We start from the raw sequence: 23,298 nt of genomic DNA, 5'->3' as shown, positions 1-23,298 counted from the left end.
CTGCCACTCACCCCACTTGTGCTCTTTCTCTCTCTCTCTCTCATGGTCTCTCAAATAAATAAATAAAATCTTTTAAAAATAAAATTAAGTTAAATTAAAAAAAAGAAAGAGATTGAAGTCCAGGGCGTGTCAAGCCTGCAGTTAGCCTCGGCCCAAGGGGGACCCATGTGCAGGAGGCAGGGGAAGCAGCTGGACAACTGTCCCACTGGTTTGTCTGGGTGGAAGAGCATCATTTGTCACACCTGTGCCATGCAAGGCAGGGGCCCCCTCAGCCCGCTCAACGGCAGATTCTACAAATTGAAATGCGCGCAGGTTTGCCTCGTGCTGCATTCACTCCAGGGTGTGCCCTGAATCCTTCACCTGTGCCAATTCAGGACCATCTCCTTCCTGGGCTGGTCGATTGCTCTTGATGTCCCCAGCTCCTCCACTGAACTTACTGGTCCAGGAGCAAGTGGGCTGTAAATAAACGTGTCAGAGTGTGAGAGGAGTAGTAGTTTCAGGTGCCTGTCAGGCCTGGGCACCCTGAAAGGGGGGGTTCTGATGGAATGAGGGTGACTGCAGCCTCTAACGGGCTCTGATATCATTTGCAGCTGGGGGAGGTTGCATTATGCTGATGGAACTCGGGGTGACAGGCCGGGGGAACACATGGGGCAAGTGGGGGCACCCCGAGGGACTGCTTGGGCATTTGCCCAGGCTTTGGGGTCACTGTCAGTCCCTTTCTAGTGGAGAAAGGAGGATCTAAACCACCTGGATCATCTGTTGAGGGGTGGGATGCAAGTCTTGGTGAGGACTTCCTGGAGGAAGTGTATCAGCAAGCTCATGGACAGAGTTCACTGTGGGCTCCCTTCTAGCGAGGGGTGGCCCTAGACAAAAGGTCCCCTCTCAACCTGGAAGCTTCCCCAAGTCCCAAGTCTGCACCTTTTCACACAGAGCTCTGTCTCCCCCATCAGAATGGGAGTTCCATTAGAGTCTGAGTTGTATTTCCACCATCAGTCTGACAGTGCCCCAGGACCAGGGAGTACCTATGTGCCATTGGGCCAGCAGCCCCCTGAGGGCAGGTGCTGAGTTTCCCCAGTCAAGGATGTGTCTCCCCCATCACCTCGCAGCAAGGCGAGGTCTTCCTTGCTCTCTGCTGGTGATCCCAGGCCCTCACCTCCCTTCAGGGCCACAGGACCGTTGAGAAAGAATAGAGGGCTTCCAAGAAGACAAGGACAGCCACGGAGTTAGCGACTGGTGTTTGTCTTGTGACCTTAGGCTCATCCCCTCCACTCTCTGCAGCTCAGTCTCCCCCAGGCATACACCAAGAGGCTTCCCAGCATTTCAGAAGCATACTTCTGGCTCTGTGAACTCCTACCGCTCACCTTCCACCACTCACCTTCTGGAGGGAGCCTGCTTGTAGCACCTGCCCCCACTTCATGCGTCTCCCTCCTCAAGGACTCTGGCTCCAAGGCTGAGCCCGGCTGCATCTTTTCTCTTGCTGGCCGATGGCAGCTTCATTTCCCACCTCTTTGTGCTCCAAGCCTTCCTGGTGTCTGAATTACCAGCCCTGTAGGGAACCAAAATCAAGAGATTCCAAACCCCGTCTGCCTCCCTCACCCACCCAATGCTCTAGGAAGGGGCTCCTTTGAAGCCCTCAATTTAATCAAGAGAGAAAACAATCCTGAGAAAGTCCACTCATTTGGCTAGGTCTCTCAAAATTTTTTCTTCCCCAGCTCCAGATATCCTAGGAAGAATGGGAAGAGGATTGGGGGTGGGTACCTGGATGACTCACATCCCCCAAGATTCTACCGATACCTGGCACCTGCTTCATTCCTCTGCAGGGCAGCTAAGGTGCTAGAAGGGGCCCTTGTGTCATAACACAGTTAGAGGCACACCAGCACAGAGGTGGCGCCTAGTAGGTGCTTTACGGAGGTAGCCCCCTTCCCCACGGAGAGGGCCTGAACCAGGCCCCCTGGAGGCTGCCTGGGGCCCACCGCTAACCAGAGACCAGATTTATGGTCATGACCAAGGAGAGTACAATGTCAGTTGCCCTGGGAATAGGCCGGGCAAGGTGGAAATGGGCTTCCTGCCCTCTGAGCACACTCCACCATCAGAGGGGGTGAGCTATGGTTTCCTTCATATCAGTGTCCGTGAGCAATTTTAAAAGGCAAAAAAACAAAAAACAAAAAACCCAACTACCCAAACTGGTGCTTTTGAAGCTGTCAATCACTGTCCCCACTCGGGCTGCGTGTGTAATTTGATGCACTGGTAACATTTCTGCAAATTACACATCATTCTCCCCATCAAAGCCACACCTTTGACTGCTGTAATATTTACCTGACCATGCAAGCAATTTTCAGGCCTCACTTAGTGGGCTGGCGAGGCATGGCGAAAAGCAGGGATGGAGTCGACTTCTGACAGTGGGCCCCAGAGAAGCTAAAATGTGGTGAGGAGGAGTGCTAGCCCGGCAGCCGAGCACAGAGACACCACTTCTCCACCCACTTCAGAGAGATAGGGACAGAGGGTGGACTTCCGGGGGCTCTCTACCAATATCCTCTAACTGCCGTTTACATGCCCCTGATGATGGGGAGCTCACCATCCACTGCACACACACCGTTCCAACTCTGAGTGTCTCTGTCTTGACATTGACGGCCTCTGTCACTTGATAACTTCAACCCATTCATGCTCTTTCTGCTTCATGAGTGACATAGAATCAGGCAGGCCCTTGCTCAGTGAGTCACTGGGATGGAAGAGGAGGGCCTCCCAAGTGGCTGGCAGGTGAGGCCACGAACGGAGGCAGCTGGGAAGGCACTACCAAGGCCTGAGTGACAGGTCGGGCTGTGCGGCTGCCCTTCCCACCTGGGCTCCAAGCCCCGTTCTGCCACATCCTGACTGAGTGACCTTGGGCCAGTCACTTCACCTCTCAAGGCCTCGGTTTCCCCGTCTGTAAAGTGGGAATAATAAGAGCTCTACTTCAAGGTAACTGGAGGATCTGGGGAGCATGTGATAAGGGTCCCTCGCACAGTGCCTGGCACTGGGTAAGCTCACGGACGCAGCGCATCCTTGCCCTGGTCATTACTACTGTGTGTCATTTTGACATCAATGCTGCGTGGTCCATTGCTCACAGGACTGCGCCAGTTGCTTCTTGCATTTTCACAGCATTGGAATGAGTGATTTGGAAGAAATTGGATCTCTTGCCGGCAGCCTGGCTGCCTGGAGTGGGGGAGGGGGACTTCCGGAGCCTCTGAGTCTTGCCAACTGGGCAATAGAGGCATTCTTACCCCAAGCAACCTGAGGTGTGAAGATCCTCCTGGACCTTCTCCATTTGGCCTTTAGATGTACATTAAAGCTCCTCAGGGGGGCCCGGGTGGCTCAGTCATTAGGCGCCTGCCTTCGGCTCAGGTCATGATCTCAGGGGCCTGGGATCGAGCCCCGCATCAGGCTCTCTGCTCAGCGGGGAGTCTGCTTCTCCCTCTCCCTCTTCCCCTCCCTCCTGCTCATGCTCCCTCTCTCTCTCAAATAAATAAATAAAATCTCACTGAAAAAAAAAAGAAAAATAAATAAATAAATAAAATCTTAAAACAAAACAAAAAACAGAACTTTTCAGATGACAGGGATATGCAGGAAGAAACAAAAAAACCACCAAAGGCATGGATCAGGGGTCTAGCTTCCATCCACTTCATGCTCAGATGAGAAGCTATCTGCTGCATGACTGAGGAGCCTCTGGCCAGGTCTGCTGCCCCTGCCCCTCCCCTCCCCCCCCCCCCCCCCCTGCAATCCCTTTTCCACCAGGAGCAGCCAGAGGGATCTTTTAAATGTATAAATCAAGTCAGATTACTTCCCTGCTTAAGGTCCTCCCACATCTTTCTATTGCAGCAAGAGTACAATTCAGCCTCCTCACACCAACTTGTAAGATCTTCTGTGATATGGCCTCAGGTAGCTCTGAACTGCGGGTCCACCACTCTCCCCCTTGCTCACTCCATTTCCACCCGCAAGTTGCCTTTCTCTTCCCTCACACAACAAGCTTGATGCGTCTCAGGACCTTTGCAGTTGCTCTCACCCCGGCATGGCGTTCTCCAGTTCCTGGCCTCTCCAAAGCTGGCTCTCTCTTACCATTCAGGTTTTTGGGAGAAGCCTCCTCTGGCCTTTACAGAATCCCTGGGTCACCTTCTAGGCCCTGACACTCTGGTTTGTTTGCTTCATAGCAATGAGCATCACTCCAAATCATCTCACTCTTTGGATTTTCTAATGTCCGTGTGCATGATTGGTCTCTGGGTACAATGTATGCTCCCTGAGCCCAGGGGCCCTGTCTCCTATAAAGGTGCTTGGCACAGAGTAGTAACTATTGACCACATCCGCGTCTCATCCTTGCCTCCACCCTGGGAGACAGGGAGCAATATCCCCATTTTATAGGCAGGAAGACCAGGCTCACAGAAGTTAATGATCTAAGTCTCTCAGTGAGTCTGTAGTCAAGCTGGGATTTGGACCCAAGACTATCTGACTCCAAAGCCCAATTCCCTTTTTTTCTTTTTTTAATCACCCAGCTAGTGAAATCCTTGCTCTCTGGGGACAAGAAAACAAAACATAACCGGATCTATAATGAAAAGCAAATGGGATTTTTTTTTTTTTGGATGTAATAACACCAAGTGTTCATTCAACACCAGGTAAAGATTTTTTTTTAATATACAGGGTGATTTTTATTGGACAGTTTCCTTGTAATAAGACTCAACACCAGACTTCAATTTTCTCTCCCTCAGAGGAAATAATCCAGCCCTCCTGCTGACCTGGTGGGGAGAGGGACCATCTGCACACCCCTCCTTGGGACCTGAGAAAGCAGCTGCCCATGTGGCTTTCCTGGTTCTATTAGGACACCAGTGCCTAAGTCCAGCTCCCAGGTGTGGCAAAAATGGGCCTGGCCTGAGAGTCTGAATCCCTCCTCTGTCACTGGTTTGCCGCTGTGTGTCTTGGGGCAAGTTGCTCAACCTTTCTGGTGAAAATATCTACGAGGTCTCTCTCAGTGATGATTCAGGGGCTCCAGCGGTCCAGCTGGAAGGAAAGAATTGTGAGCATATAGCCATGCATTTGGGTATCAGTTCACTCATGTTGCAACCACATGATGATGCTAAGATTGGGGATATACAGTTTTGAACAAATGGGTCAGCCCTGCCCTTGTGCAGTGTATACCCTAGGACTCCCCAGCTATTTACCACAAAGCTCCTTGAAGGCTGCAACCATGCTTCCTGGCTCACCACTATAGCCCCCTTGCTTAGCTCAGAGCTCACTGCTTAGCTCAGGCTCAGGAAATAAATATGTACAGGGGCTGGTGGAGGTGGGGGCGGGAGGGCTTGCTGAGCTCTCCCTGAAGACGTTAGGGAAAGATTTTGAGCTTAGTCATAAAGAATGAGCCAAAATCAGACAGGCGATCAAGGAGACAAGGGACTTACAAGCTAGACCAAGGAGGTGTTGGCTCCCTACAGGCCAACCCAGCCCATCATCCGTTTTTACAAATAAAGTTTTGTTGGAAGGTAGCCGTGTCCATTCATCTGTTTATCAATTGTCTATGGTTGCTTTAGTTTCGGGACTGCAGAGCTGATCAGGTGTGACAGAGACTGCATAGCCTGAAAATTCTAGAATACTTACAAGCACAGATTTGCAAAGTCCTGGTGTAGATAAAGGAATCGGGCCAAGGGAAGCCCAGAAACCTCTCACTTGCTTGGAAATAAGATTGGCTACCTAATGAGCATGGCCTGGTGCAAAAAGATGGGGAGTCCTTCCCTCAAAACTGATTACAGTTTTGGGCGCCTCGGTGGCTCAGTTGGTTGGGCAACTGCCTTCGGCTCAGGTCATGATCCTGGAGTCCCTGGATCGAGTCCTGCATCAGGCTCCCTGCTCGGCAAGGAGTCTGCTTCTCCCTCTGACCCTCCCCCCGTCTCATGTGCTTTCTCTCTCTCTCATTCTCTCTCTCTTAAATAAATAAATTAAATCTTTTTAAAAAAACTGATTACAAATTTCAGGAAGGCAACAGCAGAGCATTCCACGGAGCGTGAGGCCCTCTGAGACAGGACGGACGGTGTGCTGTGGCGCTGGTCCCCGGGGTTAGCAGGTCCTCCCATGGCAAAACGGAAAATGTCCTGGGAGCAGTTCTGGGAAAAATCTCAACGCCAGGCTCTAGGTCTGGGCTCAGAGTCTCCAGGCCCCAAGCCAATGGGGTGGAGGACCAGGCTACCTTTGTCAGCTCCCTTGCCTTCCCCTCTCATGGGGCCTGGCTGTGATGAGAAAGCAGAGACAGGCCCAGCTCTGTCTCCCCGCTGGGTGCACCTCAGCGATCAGACGCGAGGCAGCCGTGGGAAGAAACATGACAGTTTATGGGAATCTCTCTGATGGGCTGCTTTCCGCATGCTTGTCAAGAACCGTCTGAGGAGGGGCGGTGGGGGAAGGGACCCTGCTCTACCCTGCTGTGGGACAGCCAGACGAGGCACAGCATCTCACAGAGGCCCCCATGTTAGGTGGCCACTCACGCTCAGCCCCCTGGGTCCCTAGGCTGACGTCCATGCCATCTGTCCTTCTGTGGGCATCTTCGCTGACTCATCTCATCTTTCTCCATCCCTCTTTGTGCCCGGAGGCAGACCTGAACCAACGGCATCACTGGGCTTCCTTGCCCACCAGCTTTCGGTTGCATTCGGCCAATGGGAGGCACCTGCAGGAGATGGGTGGGCAGGGTACTCGTTCCTCGGCTCTTCCCTCCCAGATCCTCTCCGTGCACCTAAGCTGCTCTTGGGGGGCATTCGGCTTCAGCTGCTATTCTCTTGGTGCCGGTGAAACTCCCACTCCTTTTTCCCTCTCCCTCTGCTCCTTAGAGAAGCGATACCTCCCGCCGGCCTCCACCCAGGGACCACCCAGGCCCCGTTGGGATCCCATAGCCCTGCCTGTATCTTTGTAGATAATCCTGCTCTTGCAGTCTGCCCTGTAACCTTTGTGCACAGACCATCTGTTTCCTGCCAGACCCTGCCTGATACAACCTCCTCCCTCCCCCATCCACTGTGGCTCTGGTCAAATAGAGGCTTTCACGCCCAGATGGAGCCTATGCAGGCACTTCCTGTGCAGGTGGGTGCTGACCCCGAGCTCCCCCTCGACGGGAGGCTGAACAAGCAGCTCTGAGTATCACTGCATACAAACCATCCCAAATCACAGCGGCTTTAAAAGCAACAACTAGTTTATTATATTGCACCGTTACATGGGCCAGGAATTCAAGCAGGGCTCGGCTGGGCCGTTCTCATGCTTCCAATGGCGTCAGCTGGGGTCATGGGGTAGTATTCAGTTGGTAATGACGGTCTGGGCTGGAAGGTCAAGGCGGCTTCACCCCTGCGCGGCATGTGGGGCACAGCTGGAAGGTGGGGCCCCACAAGATCCCCTCCCTGTCCGCGTGCTCCCCGCAGGACCGGAGTCAGAGACAGCAAGTGGACGCTGCCAGCCTCCTAAGGCGTTGGCGTGGACTTCCGCCACTTTGGCATGTTCCATTTGGCAAAAAAGCGTGCTGGTTCCAAAGGGAGGGAGCCCAGAGCCCTGTCTCTCAAGGTGGGGGTGTCAAAGGATGTGGCTCCATCTTTAACCCGTCTCCTCTGATTATCATCACCTTCTTCATTTGCTCAGAGTTGGGCTCACAAAACCATTGTCAGGGGCCAAATTTGCCCTGTAGACTGAGTCAGTTAGATACACACGGTGCGGAGGGGGGGGGGCTTGTTTTTTAATTAATTGGCTTTTGGGGAGCTTGGGTGGCTCAACCGGTTAAGTGCCTGACTTTGACTCAGATCATGATCTCAGGGTTCTGGGATCGAGCCCCGAATAGGGCTCCCTGCTTAGCGGGGAGTCGGCTTCTCCCTCTGCCCCTCCCCTCACTTGTGCTCGCTCTCTCTCAAATAAATAAATAAATGACTTTGGGCCCGCGTAGCACCCCCATCCCAACACTGGCTCCCCACTTCCACTGTCTGCCAGAGGCTCACACTCTGGCATCTGCCTGGCTCCTGGGACGCTTAACCTTGTGCTCCCGGAAGAGCAGGCAGAGGGGACAAGTTTACTCTGATGGGCTCATGCACTGGACACAGATACACCCAAAGAGTCAAGGCTTTGATTCAACTCAGCTCTCCCAGGCTTGTTTCTGGAAGGGAATGCTGGTCCAGCACATACGGACACTTAGATGGATCCCAAAGATGGAGCCAGCATGGTGTTGGGAAAGAGCCCTATGTTCTTGTCACCGCACTGCCTGTGTGACCTTGAATAGACCTCCTGGGCCTCCTGGGGCTGCCTCATGCAGGACAAAGGAAAGAGCATCGATTAGTGTCGGTTTGGGATCGGTCGCTTTGTCACTCTGGCCTCGGTTGCCTCCTCTGAAAACTGGGGTCACACTGAGCACCCCGCAGAGCTGTTGAGATGCTAGCACCCGGTGACAGGCACAGAGCATTGGGCCCCATGCACTCTGACATGCTGTGCCTGCTTGGAGCTTTCAGAGCTCAAGACCCCCACCCAGGCTGGGGTCACTCACGTTGGTGTCTAGCGCAGGGCCTGACACATAGTAGGTTCTCAGGAAACGCTTGTTGAATTGAACTGACCCTTTGGCCAACCAAGCAGTAGCAGGTGGAATAAACGCATGTGTCCATTAACAAACTGTGTACAGGGATGCTCTTAGCCGCGGCATGCATGGTAGAGCCAAACTGGGAACTGTGCAGGTGTCTATTAGCAGGAGTACACACACAGTGGTGTCTCTTCCAGTGGAAGGCTCTTGGTGAGAAAAAGGACCGGACTATGAGTACACACAGTAACATCAGTGGATCTCAGAAACATGCTGGGAGCCCAGAGCTCTCGCTAAAAACTACATGCTGTACCATCCCACTTCTATGAAACTCTAGAGCAGGAAAAAATGGTGTGAGAAAAATTGGAATAGTGGTTGCCTCTTGGGGCAACGACTGACTGGGAGGGGAAGAAGGAATTTTCTGGAATGATGGTGATGTTCTACATCGTGCAAGGGGTTTGGGTTACATGGATGCATGTGTTTGTCTTTGAGATTCGTGCATTTTGTTGAACACAAATTCAAAACCTCAAAAAAGAGAATAGCAAATAAATATTGAACTCTAACTGGTGACAGGTGTGCTGAAGCATTTAGGGGCAGAGGATACTGATGTCTGCAACTTTGCCTCAAAGGACGGCGAGGGATGAGGAGAAGGGGAGGTCTGTGAAAAAGCGAGCATGGCCAGGAGGCCGTTGTAGAAGCTAGGTAGCAGGTGCATGGGTGTAGGTTTTAAACTTCTTTCTGATTTCCTGTATGTTTGAAAATGTTCACAATCCAATTTGGGGGGGAATAAAACGTGAAGCTATAAGACCAAGCCAGGGAGCAGGGCACCAGTGACTTGTGGAAGGTCACTCAGTGTGTCACAAACCCTAAGACTGGTTTTCAGGAAGGTGAATATCAGTTTTAAAGAAGCAGTAGAAAGAGGATTGTATTTGCCAAACTGGATCTGGACTGTGGGCCTGCTGGCAAGGCTATTCACCTCCCTGAGCCTCTGTACCCCCGTCTGCCCAGAGGGGTGTCTCGGGGATTAAATGAGAAGCAAGAAGCTTTGAACAAAGAGAACTTCCTAGGGAGCTGATGGGAAGCAACCTGACTCTTCCCAAGCAAGCCTGACCCCGCCTCGTTGGAACGTCAGCTTAAATGTGGCCTCCCGAAACGGGCCTCCCGGGGCCACCTAATTCACCATGGCCCCCACCCTTCCATCCATCACTCTCCTTTAATTGTCCGCATGACACGTGTCCCAATCAGATACGTGTCTTCGATCTCCCTTACTTTGACTTATTGCCTGTGGATTCCAGCAGAAGAGGGACTCTGTGCTATTCCTGGCTTTATCCCCTGCACCTAAAACAGCCCCGAATGCATAGTAGGGACACAGGGTGTCTTTGCTAAAGACCTCCTGGCTCCCAGCGCAGTGCTCTTTCTCTCTCTCTAGCAGGCTACCGGGGCTGACGGGGCGGCTGCAGACAGACAGACAGGCTCCACTGGGTCGGACCGCCCGCAAGTCCATGTGCTTGATTACAGCGGGCAGGACATGCCAGCCTAGCAATGTTCGCTGGCGCGCTCCGCCCCTTGTTTAGCAGGTGGGCAGGCTGGCACAGGTGGCTGAGTGGCCTCTTCCACGGCTCCGCCGGCCGCTGACCATGCTGACACGGGCCAGATTGGCGGCAGCGCCTGCAGAGCATGGAGGGCCCTCCCTGAGGACTGGCAGCCCTCCTGACTGCAATGGTCAGCCAGAGGAGCACAAGCCGGCATCTGTCCCCCACGACCGGCCCACAGGTGTGCTTGCTGACGGGCAGCCCCGGGAAGGCATAGGCACCAAATGCTGAGCGTAGCCGCTGAAGGACCTCACGGCGGGGGGAGGGTGTCACCAGCAGTGGATTGGGGCCAGAGCCTCCCACACAGATACACAGACGTGGGGAGCAGACAGGACTCAGCTGTGCCCGCACCCCAACACACACCTGCGCCTCTGGCTCGTGAGACTCGAAAGTCAAGTTGGAAGCCAGCCAAGGGGACTGGGAAAATGGTCTCTTCTCTTTGTGCTAATGGCCTCTTCCCAAGTGCTTGCCCCTGGATCGGTTATCCACCCTGCTACAGGGCGACACTTTCTGACCCTGATGGGAACTGTCCCTTTCTGACCCTGATAGGAACTGTCCCTCCCCTGCTTGAAGCCTTCGGTGGCTCCCTATCTCTTGCCCAGAAAAATCACAGCAATAGTAGTATCTACTGTGTAATATCCACCGGGCTAAGCATCTTCCATCCGATAAGCTGAGGCGTAATTATAGGATTGACTGCATGCTACCCACTTTTCAAGTACTTTTACCTGGGAAAATTCAGTTCATCCTCCAGCCACCGATGAGGTGGTCCTACGGTTTATCCCCCTTTTGTAAAAAAAGAAAACCGAGGCAGGAAGATGAGAAAGGACCTGGATGAGATTCTGAGCTGGGGGCTTGACTGCCAGCACCAACCGCAGATTCCACGTGTGTGAAGTACGACTCACCTCCCCATCCTCCCTCCCCGCTGGGCTCCCGCGTCCCTGCACCGCCACCGCATCCCACAGAACCCACCCTGCGCTCTCACTCACTCTTCGCCTGCGCGTCGCCTTCTGAGGGGCCTTTGCCCGGCTGTCTCCAGGGCTCGAGTGTCCTGCTTCTCTCGTCTATCCTGCAGACCCTCCCCATCCTCCGAGGCACAGCTCACTACTCACCAGGCAGCCAGGGCGGGTGGCTGGTCTTTCTCTCTCTGGTGCCCCTGCCGGCCCTTCCTGTGAACTCCTTGAGGGCCAGGCCTGTGTCCGATGCCACCCTCTGTCCGCAGGCCTGATCCCCAGGAGGGGCTGAAGGAGCAAACAGGTGAATGAACAGATGAGAGCGCGGCAGGGGAGGGCATTAGCTGTACTGGGAAAGGAGCCATCCACATGGCCCTGGAGCCCACCTCTGGTGCTGCAGCATATTGTCAGGAGGTAGCGGGAAGCAGGGTATGACGCCCTGACAAGAACGTCCCCGGTGCCACAGCTGCACAGCCCTCAGTGGGGACCCTGGCTCTCCGGGGTCAGGATTCCAAGCATCAAAGGGGTGAGGTGCAAAGAGGAGGTTCTTCAAAGCCGAGGACTTGGCTGCCCTGGCCCTGCCACCTGCTTCCTGTGTGACCCTAGGTGTGTCCCTCTTCTTGTTGGACCTCAGTTTAGACTTCTGTAAAGTAAGGGGTCTAGATGGATCAGTCGAGGGTCCCTTCTGCTCCCAGGGCACCAAGGGTCTGGCGGTTGACAGCCACCTGGGAAAGCTGCAAAGCGGCCCTAGTTGGGGGAGGGTCCCGGGGGTTAGGACAGAGTGTCCCTCCTGTGGTCCCCAACCCCTGCATCCAACTGACCCAAGAGGGCTTGTTAAAAAATGCAGAATCCAGACTCCACCCAGGACTCATGGAATTTGAGCCTCTGGGGTGGGCTTTCAAAGAAATCAACATTTTCAAACCCTCCTCCCACCCGGCCTGGTGATTCTGCTGTGCACAGAAATTTAAGCATCTCATAGGTACCCAGGTCCTCCCTGTCTCCCCTGCTTCTTGGCTGCTAGTCCCTCAGTGTGGGTTTGGGGATGCACAGAAGCTAGGGAGGGAGATCTCAGAGCCCACTGTGTCTGGTGGGGTTGGGAGGGCTCAGGTGTTTGGGCTCTGACCTGTGGCTTTGCACCTGACATGTGGGGCTGGGAGACTGCACGGGGCCCGGGTTGGCGTGATGGTGTTTCCTGGCCTGGCATTTCTCGGAAACATACCCACCGCACGCACGCACCCTCGCTGACAACCTCCATCCCCCCAGGCCAGGGCAGGGGGCAGGGTGTGTAAACTGGGCTTATGCTGTGGAGGTAGGCATCATTCACGCACACACAAGTGCACACACACCACGAACCCACAAACGGACACACAAGCCCTCATGTTCTTCTCCAAACATTTAGAACTACAGCAAACATTCTCACCATTATTTTGCTTCACACGCACGCACGCACACCCTTATATGCAGCCCAGAAACACGCAGATTTGCATACTCGCCCCTGCTGACACACGTACACACCCACACCTCCAGACCACAGGCTTTCTCATTCACACCGGTGCTTCACCGTCGTGAGCTGGCCTCCAGCGGCTCTGGAGGCCCCTGAGGCCCTGTGCTCACACTAGTTGCACACACACACATCCTCAAACTTGCATATGCACCTGCCCACATGTGTGGGGCCCACAAAGCCAGCAGCCGTTCTCCCGTCTGTCATGCTCACTGGCCCCCCGGCCCCCAGCCCGCCCCACTCCCCATCCCTGAGCTGCTATCTGCCATCATGCAGTAACCAGATGAGACAGAGCAATTTATGACACCAGCTGTCTCTGTCAAAACCGGATCTGCCACACATGCAGGGGAAGCCAATTACCCCGAGCCCAGCCCCGCCAGAAGCCAGGACTCACAAGGGAGACAGAGCAGGGGTGGAATCTGGCCACCCAGAGATAGTAGGTGGCCCTGGCCTCCAGAACGCCCCTCCCTCCCAGCCTTGGGAATCCGGCATCCTCCTCCCCCCGGCCCCAGGGGAGCCTGCCCTCCCCTCTCTGGGCGTCTCCTCTGGCCCAGCTCTCAGGCCCAGGGGCTGCAAGAGCAGACTGGAGGTGGACAGCAGGTGGGCAGGGGTCTGGGGGAAGAGTGGCCCCCCACCACGGCAACAAAGAAGCCAGGAGCCCTGCACCCCTGCCCTACACCGCAGGCCACGGGGAGGCTGCCTCCTGGCCCCTCTTCCTCCCACCGTTGTTTCCTCCCTCCTCCCTGAGCAGGTGGCCTCTTGCCCTGGGCTTCTGCCTAGACGCCCCCTTCCTTCCATGCCCCCTACCAGCACTCCATCTGACTCTGCCGTCTGGATCACTTCCGATCTAGACCTTGGAATCAGACCCAGGTCCGAATCGCCGCTGCTCCGCTTACCAGCTGGGCAGCCTGGGCGCGTGGTAGCCCTTCCCTGGCCCCAGGTTTTGCGCCTAGAAAAACGCTGTTCGTTTCTATAAAAATATTGACCGAAAGTCCCCTCTGTGCTAGACGGTGCTCCGGGAGTTGGGGTACACACCGAACGAGATGAAGTCCGAGCCTCCTGAGCTCAGGTTCTGCTGGAGGAGTCAGAAGATCCCCCACTGCAGACATGTAACTGAGGTGGTCGCGTTTCTTCACTGTCACACATGCCGTGTTCACGGCTCTGCTCCCGAATCAAGCGCGGCTCACGAAAGTGCTCAGTCGATAAAGGGGTGCTCACATGCTCCATGGCCCCCTGAGCCCCACGCCGGGGTTGACTTGATCTAAGTAAGCCCGTTAGGAATGCCAGTTGATCTGCTGCCCTCTTTGCGCAGGTTGCTGAGTGAGGCTTCTAGGTGATGGTTTCGTAGCCGAAGTTTCTAGAATGCTCATCACCTACCACAGTACTGGGAACAGAGCAGTAAATTCACGTTCTATGAGATGCTTTCACATATATTCCTTCCTCTGAGTATTTCTAACAACTCTGGGGCCAGGTTCAGTTAACATCCTTCATTTTACAGATGAGGAAACAGGCTCAGGCCAGGCAGTGACAGTGCCCCGCCACAGAGCGAAGACCCGAGACTCAGGCTGCGCACAGCACTCCAGCCAGTGCTGGCCACTTGCATTGTCCAGTGAAATGTCCCTTCCCTCCTCCCTCCCTCCTTCCCCCCCAACCCCCACCCAACAACAACCCTGCAGGGCTGCATGGTTCTTGCCCGACTTAGAGCAGGGACACTGCCTGTCAGCTTCCTAGGCTGGGATTCGAACCCAGGCCACCCGACTCCAAGAGCCCAGACACCGGCCCTGCTCCCACGTCTAATCAGTTCATTAAAAACTCTCCTGGCACCACAACCCCCGCCTCGCTGCCCAGCCACAGAGACCTCAGCTGCTCCCTTTCCAGGAGAGCAAATTCCTTCCCGGCTGCAGAGGAGCCGGGATAATGTAGGCAGGCAATTTAAACAGCTCCAGCAAAATACACCAGCGGTTTTCACTCCCCTTTCCAGCTGCGGCGGGATTGGCCCATAAGTGGGATATCAAGTTTATTACAGCTATTTCCAACCTGTAATTGGTTTTGTGGAACACAAAAAGAAGGAGGTTGGGGGTGGAGGAGGTGATTTTCCCCCCCTTTCTTTCTTTCTTTTCTCTCTCTGTCTCTCTCTCTGTCTCTCTCTGTCTCTCTCTCTCCGGATGACAGCACCCAGGGACGACGGTGAAAAGGTGCGGTTGGAGGCATTTGGTTTTCAAATGAAAAACCCCGGCCAACCATGCTGTGCCGCTGGCTGGACTAAGTCTGTTCGCCCTGCTTTGGGGGCTTCGCTGGAAAATTAAACCAGCCTGGCTGAGGCCAGATTCCTTGGCGGGGGGGGGGGGTGGCAGCGAGGGTCCTGGGACAGGGTCCACCGCCTCGGGGCCTGTGGGTGGCTGCTGAGCCCTGGTGAATAAGGCCAGAGTGGGAGTAGCTGTGGTCTCCAGGATCAGAGCATGTGGGCATTCAAAGTAGAAATGGTCCTCAGAGGTCACCCCGCCCTAAATCTTCGCATCGAGCGCTTAGGGAAATTGAGGCCCAGAGAGGGGAGCAGTGCAGAGGCCAGCTGGTGGGGTACAGAATCCAGGTCTCTGCTTCCTCCATTCCTTCTAGGCAGCACATCTGATCATCCCGGGCAGTCATGGCTGAGGTGCTGTCGGGGTGGGCGAGAGCCATGGATTCTCGAGCCCCTACTGTGCCCCTGCTGCCTTTGCCGGGGTCTGACCCAAGTGAAAACAAATAATAGCAGCTAATACGCATTGAATGCTTTCTTATAGTTATCTGAGTTCATGTTTGCAACCAGTGCGTGGCCCCCTTCTTCCATTTACAGACATTCTGCATCCTCTGACTTTCCAGTAAGAGCTTTTCTGCCCTCCAGTCCCAGCCCTGGAGGGTGGCATGGGACCCAGAAGAGGGATCGCTAAGAATACTGTTATTATGCATAGAAATAGCTGTCTGGGGGCACCTGGGTGGCTCAGTCAGTTGAGTGTCTGCCTTCGGCTCAGGTCCTGGTGAGCCCCGCATCAGGCTCCTTGCTTAGCGGGAAGCCTGCTTCTCCCTCTGCCTGCCGCTCCCCCTGCTTGTGCTCTCTCTCTGACAAATAAATTAATAAAATCGTTAAAAAGAAAGAAAGAAATAGCTGCCTGTACTGAGCGCTTACCACGCATCAGGTGCTGTTATAAACCTCATCTCATTTAATCCTGGCGAGAGGTACAGGTGGGTCGCAGTATCCCATTTTACAGATGAGGAAGCAGAGGCTTGGAGAAATGAAGTGCACAAAGTTACTTAGTAACAGAATCAAGAACTCTCCAGGGAGTGGAGAAAATCAGCCTTCCTGGTTGCTCCAGAGTCTCCCAGAGGCGGGGAGTACCCGCCTGGGACTGAGCACTCTCAAAGAGGTCCACCTCCACCTGGAAGCCTTCTGTGATCACCCCTCCCCCCAAAAGAATCCTTTGCTCCTCCGTGGGCGTCAGATAACCCTTGGCAACTATCTGCTGCTACAGCGATGCTTTCCCTGGTTACCTGTGGGCCATGCATCCCCACCAGGTTGCATTTAAGTAAGCTCGCTCGTGATAGGCTGCAACTGCATTGGAAATCTGGTCCTTCCTCTCCCAGGGGGCCTGGACCGGTGCTTGCAGGTCTTAGGTCTGGGGCAGTGTTTCCGGAATGAAAGAGAAGGTGTGGCTCACCATGCCCACGGCCCCAAAGCCTGTGATGGCTCATCTCAGGGACTGCCGCCGCCAAGAACTAGAGAATAACGTCCTTGCGAATAGCCACTCGCCCACTGGCCTGGGACCTGAGGGTGAATTCCAAGGCAATCCCTTTTCGGAGCCCTCCCAGAGGGTGGGGAGCCAGCTGCTGGGCTATCACAGCTGAGTGACAGGGCTGCCTGGAGCCCCTTTAACAGGAAGGAGTGGTTTACGCCTAAGCTAACAGGGAGGCCCCAGACACGGCCCTAGGAAAAAAGATGTAAATAAAACCAAAGAAAAACTAGGTGCGTCCTTGAAACTCCCCTGTCCCTGGGCCCGAAACAGTGATTTACGACTCAGATCATTCTTCTTGCTTTATCTGGGGTGTGTGGGTGTGTGTGGACGTGTGGGGTGCAGGTGTATTTTCTTAGTAATAAAATCCTCGGTCCCGGTGAATAAATTTGAGGAGACAGTTTTACGGACAGATTTTTTTTCTCCTTTATATAATAAAAAAAAATGGAGTGAAATTTGAGATTGGGACGATAAGGGCTGCCGCATTTTAGGAGGAGATAAAAAAGCAGTACCTGAAGGAGGCAAGGCTGCAAGTCACACGGGCAAGACGCCTTCCACTCTTACGACTTGGGGAGAACACTGCTCAAGACTCCGCGGGGCTCCGGGTGTCCTCCTGCTAAGGAGCCGGCTGCTTGGGGGTGGAGGGGGTGCTAAGAGCATCCGCTCCAGTCCTCAGTCCCTGGGGGCCGCCGCCACCGGAGCCAGAGCTGCGCCAGGAACCCCCCGCATGTGCCCTCGGCTGAATCTCCTTTCCTCTCCAAGCCACGCACGGTTTCTTCATCTGCAAAATGGGCAAGCTGCTGTGCGTCGCACTAACTTCCCAGGGGCACTCGTGGGTCCGCACAAAGCGATGGCACATTTCTCGTCTGGGGCCAGATAATTCTTTGGGGTCATCGTGTGCATCGAGGGATGGTGACGGCATCCCTGCCCCCTGCCGCCAGAGGCCCACACCAAACCCCCGTCCCACCAGGCTCTGACACCAAAGATGGTTCCACTACTTGCCCAACGGCCCCTGGGGAGCAGGCAAAGTCATCCCTCCCGCTAAGGGCCCTGGTTTGAAGGTGCTCTGTTGCTCTTCTTCCCTCCTCCCCCAGTCTCGGGGTCCCCTCTCTGGGAAGCCAGGGGTCCCCGAGCTGCAGAAGAGGCGAACTGAGAGCACACAGCCCCACAGGGGAAAACAAGTGAAGAGGATGAGCTGAAGCCCAGGAGGAGTCAGAGGGACATGAGCTTAGGGAGGGTAAGGAGAAACCATGCAGCGGGGAGTCCTACTGCCGATCTCCCCACAACAGGGTCCTGGAGCTTATCACCATTCCAACCCTGCCTGTGGGGCCCCCTGGGGCCCCCGGGACTGTTAGGGGCCTCTTTACTCCTTATGAGCTTGCAGACCACGGTGGGGGTTGGGGGGAGGTGACACATACCGATGTGGGCCCGTGCCTGGCACACAGCTGGTGCTCAATAAATGCTAGCTTGGATTGCATTGAACCTGTGTCCCGTAAACCAGCCACAACGCCACGTAGGCCAGACAGATGTGGTCCAAGTCAGCTTGGGTCCAGAGGAACCCAGCTGCACCCAGGCCGGTCCCCTCAGGAAGGCTACAGATCCAAGCAGCTTTCAGCATCCCCCCTGCGCCCAGCCCCTTGGAGAAAGCCGGCCCTGGCCAACGCCCTCCCAGCCCCCCCCCCCCCCCCCCCCCGGCTCCACCATGCAGAGCTGCAGGGAGTTAATTCCACTTCTCCAGGCCCAGGCATGAGGCCTCCCTGGTCGCAGGCTGTTAGTGTGGAGCCCAGCTGAGTCGCGAGAGGCTGCAAACTCCAGGTCTATAATAGAGTTGCTGACGCAGGCGGAAAACTGTAGGGAAAACTGCAGCCGAGTAAACAGATAAATAATTGAAACAGTGACAAACATACCTTGCTGCTTTGTGGAGTAACACTTTCATTAGCTGGAGGCAGCTCTGGCGTGGGGAGGCTGCGGCGGGCGGCGAGCCAGGAGCGCAGGACACTTGGGTCCGACTTTTAATCAGCGGTCAACAGCTGGGCGCTGGGGCAGCCTTTGTCTTCCAGCCCAGGCTTTATTATCACCTCCTGAGGTCCCCCCACTTCTCCGGGCCTCTGTGCTCCAAGGGGGAGGTGGGGACCTCATGACCTCCCTGCAGGCTTGTCCCAAGGGCAGCCTGGAAGAGGGTGAGGCCGCATGCTGTCCAAGGGGCTCCATCCCCAGGTCAGTAGATTGGGTGCTCCCAGTCTCCTCAAGGGCCCCCTGCCTCCAGACAGGCCTCTCCCTAAATAGAGTTCAAGGTGACCTCCACCACATTGCCTCCAGGGACAGTTGAGCTCCCCTGCCTCCCAGGCCTTCCAGGATCTGGCGCTTTTGGTTTCTCACCATTTCCTTTCTGCCCCGGGCACTCTGAACACAATCTTCTTTCCCTGAGCATAGCACACCTGCTCTTTCCCACCACAGGGCCTTTGCTCTTGCTGTCTCCTCTGCTTACAGAGCACGGCCACCTTTTGCCAGGCCGCCTCCTGCTCTTCCTTCAGAAGGCAACTTAGACCTCGCTTCCTCCAGGAAGCCCCCTATGATGACCCTATTGTCAGATGGGGGTTGCCTGCCTGGGCTCCCCTGCCATTCTGGGCCTACCCCTGACAGAACTTACCAGAAATGATTGCCGGGGAGAAGAGCCAGCTCTGCTCCTTCCTGGTGTAGGACCTCAGGAAGTCCCTTCCCTCCAGAGCCTCAGTTTACACATCAGTAGGGTGGGGATGACTGGGGAGGGTTCTAGCAATGGCGGTGACATGTCCCCTGGAGGCCTCTCCCAGGGCACCGGGGTGTTGGGCATCCTGACCTCTGCATCTCCCAGTGTCCCCCAACGCCGCGCGCGCTGTCTGGAGCAAAGGGCCGGGGCTGGCCGAGTGCGCCCCTGTAGCCGTCTCTTGCTCTGTTGCAGGTGACGGATGGCGGCACCATCAAGCAGAAGATCTTTACCTTTGACGCCATGTTCTCCACCAACTACTCGCACATGGAGAACTACCGCAAGAGAGAGGACCTGGTGTACCAGTCCACCGTAAGGTGAGGGGCCGGGCGCTGGGGGCCACTTCTCCGGCCCTTTCCCATCGTCTGCCCTGCGATGCTCTGGGGGGTTCTCAGGGTCACCCTCCAGGGGCTCGGAAGGCAGGGCTGGAGGCTGTGCTGCAGAGGGGAACCCAGAGCCTCGAGGGGCCTCCCCCCGGAAGGGAAGAGCAGGGAGGGGTCAAGCCACAACTTTGCCCCATGCAGCAGACTGGCCACATCAGCCCCCGCAGCCAGCTCCTCGAACAGTCCTGCGAGGTGGGTTGTCCAAACCCAGTTTCCAGGAGGGGACACTAAGGTCCAAAGAGGGTGAGCAATGTGCCCCATGTCCTGCAGCCAGCAGGGACGGAGCTGGGACTTGAGCCCATTCTGCCGGGCTCAGAAGCCTCAGGGAACACGCTCTCCCATTCCCCACAGGCCCCTGCCCAGCAAGGCAAATGGACCTTAAACAATTGGACCCCGGGTCAGAAGAGGCAGCAGGACGGGAGGAAAGAGTCCTTGGGGATGGTGATACTTAACATGTTTACCCCTACCCCTTTTCTACAAGACTCTAAGGTAGCTGATTCCATTCCTGCCGTGTTCTCCATCTGTGCGTGCCACGGCCGCGCACTTGCTCCATGTACTCTCTAAAAGGCCCCAGTCCTATCTTACCCCTACCACTCATTTGCCAGAGTGCCGCTCTCCCTCTGGTGACCTGGTGAGCTCCTCATCAGTCCTCAGAGCCCAGCTCAAGCATGCCCTCCTGTGGGACACCTAATTTAGACGGCCCCTCGCCCTAGCAGAGCGACTGTTCCCCAAAGCCAGATGGCTGCTGGTCCTCTAGTGCCCATCCCTCCATGAGATGCGGGGTAGCCTCACTGCCTTCATGACAAGTAGCTTCACACGGGCACTGAACGTGCACAGTCTCGCACACAGACGCACGTATGTGCGTTTTCCCACATGACACAGCCAAATGCTTTGCCTGGTGCCCAGGCAGAAAGCAGCGGTCTGCAGGCCTGGCACATAGTAGGTGCACAGTGAAATTTGCGCACTGATGAGGTGACCCTGGGTATGCTCCTCAGCCCTTTGGGCCTCAATTTCCCCCTGGATAAAATTAGAAAACGGGACGGGAAGGTTGCACAGGGCTCACCCAGCCCTGCATAAGGAATCTGGCAGGTGACCCTTCCCTGCACACTTTGTGAGAAGGAAGGTGGGTGTGCTCCCCTGGAGGACCTTTCTGGGTCCCCCTCCTCTCTGGGCTTTGTGCCAGGAGCTGAGAACCAGCCCTTGCTGGGGGAATCTGGTGAGCATGTGGGCGTGAGGGATGCGGAAGAGGCGTGCAAATGGCCACACAGATGCCTTTATTCATGTCGATGATTTCCCCTGTACCTGCTTCCAAAAAGGATTTGGGACTCCTTAAAATATTAAAGCACGCCTAAGACCAGCCAGTTACAATCAAGATGAAAACCTCATTTTGGAGAAGAAAATAACTGTCCTGGGAGCCACAGATGGTTCTGCAGAAGTGAGCACTCAGATCACCCCACTGCTTCCCAGAAACCCGCAGCCTCCACCCCACCCCCACATGGTTACCCTGGTCTCTGAGAAGCGCCCTCCCCCAGCCTATCCCCTCATCTCCAGCACCCTACGGGAGTCCTAAGCCAGGAAGAAAGCCCAAGATCACCAGACCAGCCCTGTCCCCCACCCTCTCATGCTCACTGGAGCACCCAGAGCCAAGCCCCAGTACCTGTCCCAGATGACCTGGTTCAGAACCAGCTCAGCCACTTCCTACTGAGTGACCTTGGACGAGGGCCTCAACCTCTCTTGGTGTCAGTTTCTTCACCTGCAAAGCAGACTTAAAATCGGATCGGCTTCACACCATCATTGTGGGATTTAAGTGAGGTATCTGTCCTGGGGCCTGAGTTCCCTTCCTGACCCCTCCACCCCCTAACTCTGTGCCTGAGTTGCCCAGATCTCTAGAAGGGATGACAATAATGAGCAGCTCCCAGCAGCCTTGCGAGGGTCCCCCAGTTAATCCACATTAAAGTGCTGCCACAGTCGCTGAGCGGTGCATGTTTGCCGTTCTTGCCCAGAAAAACCCCTCCTTCTTCCACCATAAAACACCCTCACCTTTTTCCAGATCACATAAAGAAAGACGCCTTATGTGTCCTCTGGCTCTTCGAATCCTCATGAAAAAACCCTGTAAATACACGTGCAGATGTTACTGCTTCCTGTAGCCCCGGTTTATAGCTAAGGTTAAAGTGCAGCAAGGTCAAGGGACTTGCCCCGGGGTTGGTGGCTGGAATGACACAGACTGTATCAGAGCCCACGCCGCCTCGTCCTGAGCCTACACCATGCTGCCCTGCTCATCTTACAACCGAGGAAACCGAGGCCCAGGCAGGGAGGGGACTCGCCCAAGGTCACACAGCAGTGCTGACGTGTGGCCAGTGCCCTTTCCTTCCCCAGCCTCGGCTCCAGCAGTGGTCTCCCAGGCAGAGCGCACCAGGGCAAAGGAGCCTCGAGGAGGCCACAGCAGAAGGGAAGGAAGGAGTCTAAGCAGATCGCGGAGAGCTGCGAGCTAAAGGATGCTGCGTCTCCAGGCTGCAGGGCGCGGGACTCCGCATTTACATATAAATGAAGATATTTACAAATTAATGCATCTCAACTAGAGAGAGTCCCAGCTCCACAGCTGTCTGAGCTGCTTCCTCTTCAGCTGGGGAAAGTAGGGGGAGGAGGAGGCTGAGACCACCAAGAACTGGCAGAGAGCAATTCTCAGGCAGCTGAAAGGAGCCCCAGGGACTCCCAAAACGTCTCCTCCCACTGGTGGGGTTCCCGGAGGGATGGGCATCGGGTGGGGTGACAGGACTTCTACTTCCTGGGGAGGGGTACAGCTGTGACACCCCAGTTCATGACCTTGGGCAAGTCATTGCCCCTCCCAGTGCCCCGGAGGTCCCGTCTATCAAATGTCTATAGAACGAACCTCAGAATCCAGAACTCCCAACTTGGAACTGACAGTAATGTATTCCTTCAGAGGATATTTAATTGAGCACTTACTAGAAGCCTGGCATGGTGGAAGGTGTCTTGGGGGAATCAGTGGGGAACAAGAAAGACCTGGCATTAAACTCTCAAGGGGGGAAGACAGTAGACAAGGAAAGCAAGACATAAGTAAATTTATCAGTACACAGTCCACAAAGGTGTGAATTCGGATGGCAATTGTATAATGGGGGCAAGCAGGGTGAAGTGCCAGGGAAGGACCACTGTGCTGGGGTGCTGTCCGAACGGTTGGCCAAGGCCTGGGGGATGGGAAGGAGCCATCATGGCAGGGACGAGGGCGATGTGGCAGAGATCCACACCCACCTTCAACACCCTGACCCCTCCGCGGGCTTCTCAGGTCGCCAGAGCCCCACTCAGCTTGCTCGTGGAGTGAGGTGGATGTGTCAGGGCATCCCCAGAGCAGCCTTGGCCGACGGGAGGTGTTGGGTGGATCTCCCGGCCCCCCTGCCCCTTGGGTGAGACTAATCAGTTGGATGTTCACTGTCCCCTCCAGCTCTCCAGCATGAGTGAGGCTGAGCAGCTCCCCCAGAGTAACCTCTGTGATGCACCCTATTGACTTCTTCCCTCCCCACTATTCTTCACTCCCTTCCCAGCTCCCCGAGACACCTTTGCAAATTAGCCACTGGCTCCTGAATTCTTGTCACAAGGTCTGCTGCCCCTGTCCCACCTCAGCCCTGAGTGCCTGTCCCACCTCAGCCCCGTGCACCGGCCCCACCTCAGCCCCGTGCACCGGTCCCACCTCAGCCCCGTGCACCTGTCCCACCTCAGCCCCGTGCACCGGCCCCACCTCAGCCCCGTGCACCTGTCCCACCTCAGCCCCGTGCACCTGTCCCACCTCAGCCCCGTGCACCTG

General features: G+C 55.5%; 1 protein-coding gene across 2 annotated transcripts in view; it reads left to right on the top strand.

Moving 5' to 3' along the window:
* IGSF21 (immunoglobin superfamily member 21) overlaps positions 1-23,298 on the top strand; it is a 133,555-nt gene that overhangs the window by 38,071 nt on the left and 72,186 nt on the right. Inside the window, exon 2 of one of the 2 annotated variants that reach the window (XM_025855939.2) lies at positions 19,294-19,415. The exons of the other annotated variant lie outside the window; for it this stretch is intronic. Within the exon in view, the coding sequence (XP_025711724.2) occupies positions 19,294-19,415 (122 nt within the window). The remainder of the gene's footprint in view (positions 1-19,293; positions 19,416-23,298) is intronic. 2 annotated transcript variants of the gene reach the window in all.

This window comes from Callorhinus ursinus, unplaced genomic scaffold (genome assembly GCF_003265705.2).
Source record: "Callorhinus ursinus isolate GAN/ISIS: 27379988/994484 unplaced genomic scaffold, GSC_fseal_2.0 scaffold18, whole genome shotgun sequence".
Lineage (NCBI taxonomy): Eukaryota > Metazoa > Chordata > Mammalia > Carnivora > Otariidae > Callorhinus > Callorhinus ursinus.
Note: the sequence above shows the minus strand (reverse complement) of the source record. Positions and strands in the feature narration are given on the sequence as shown.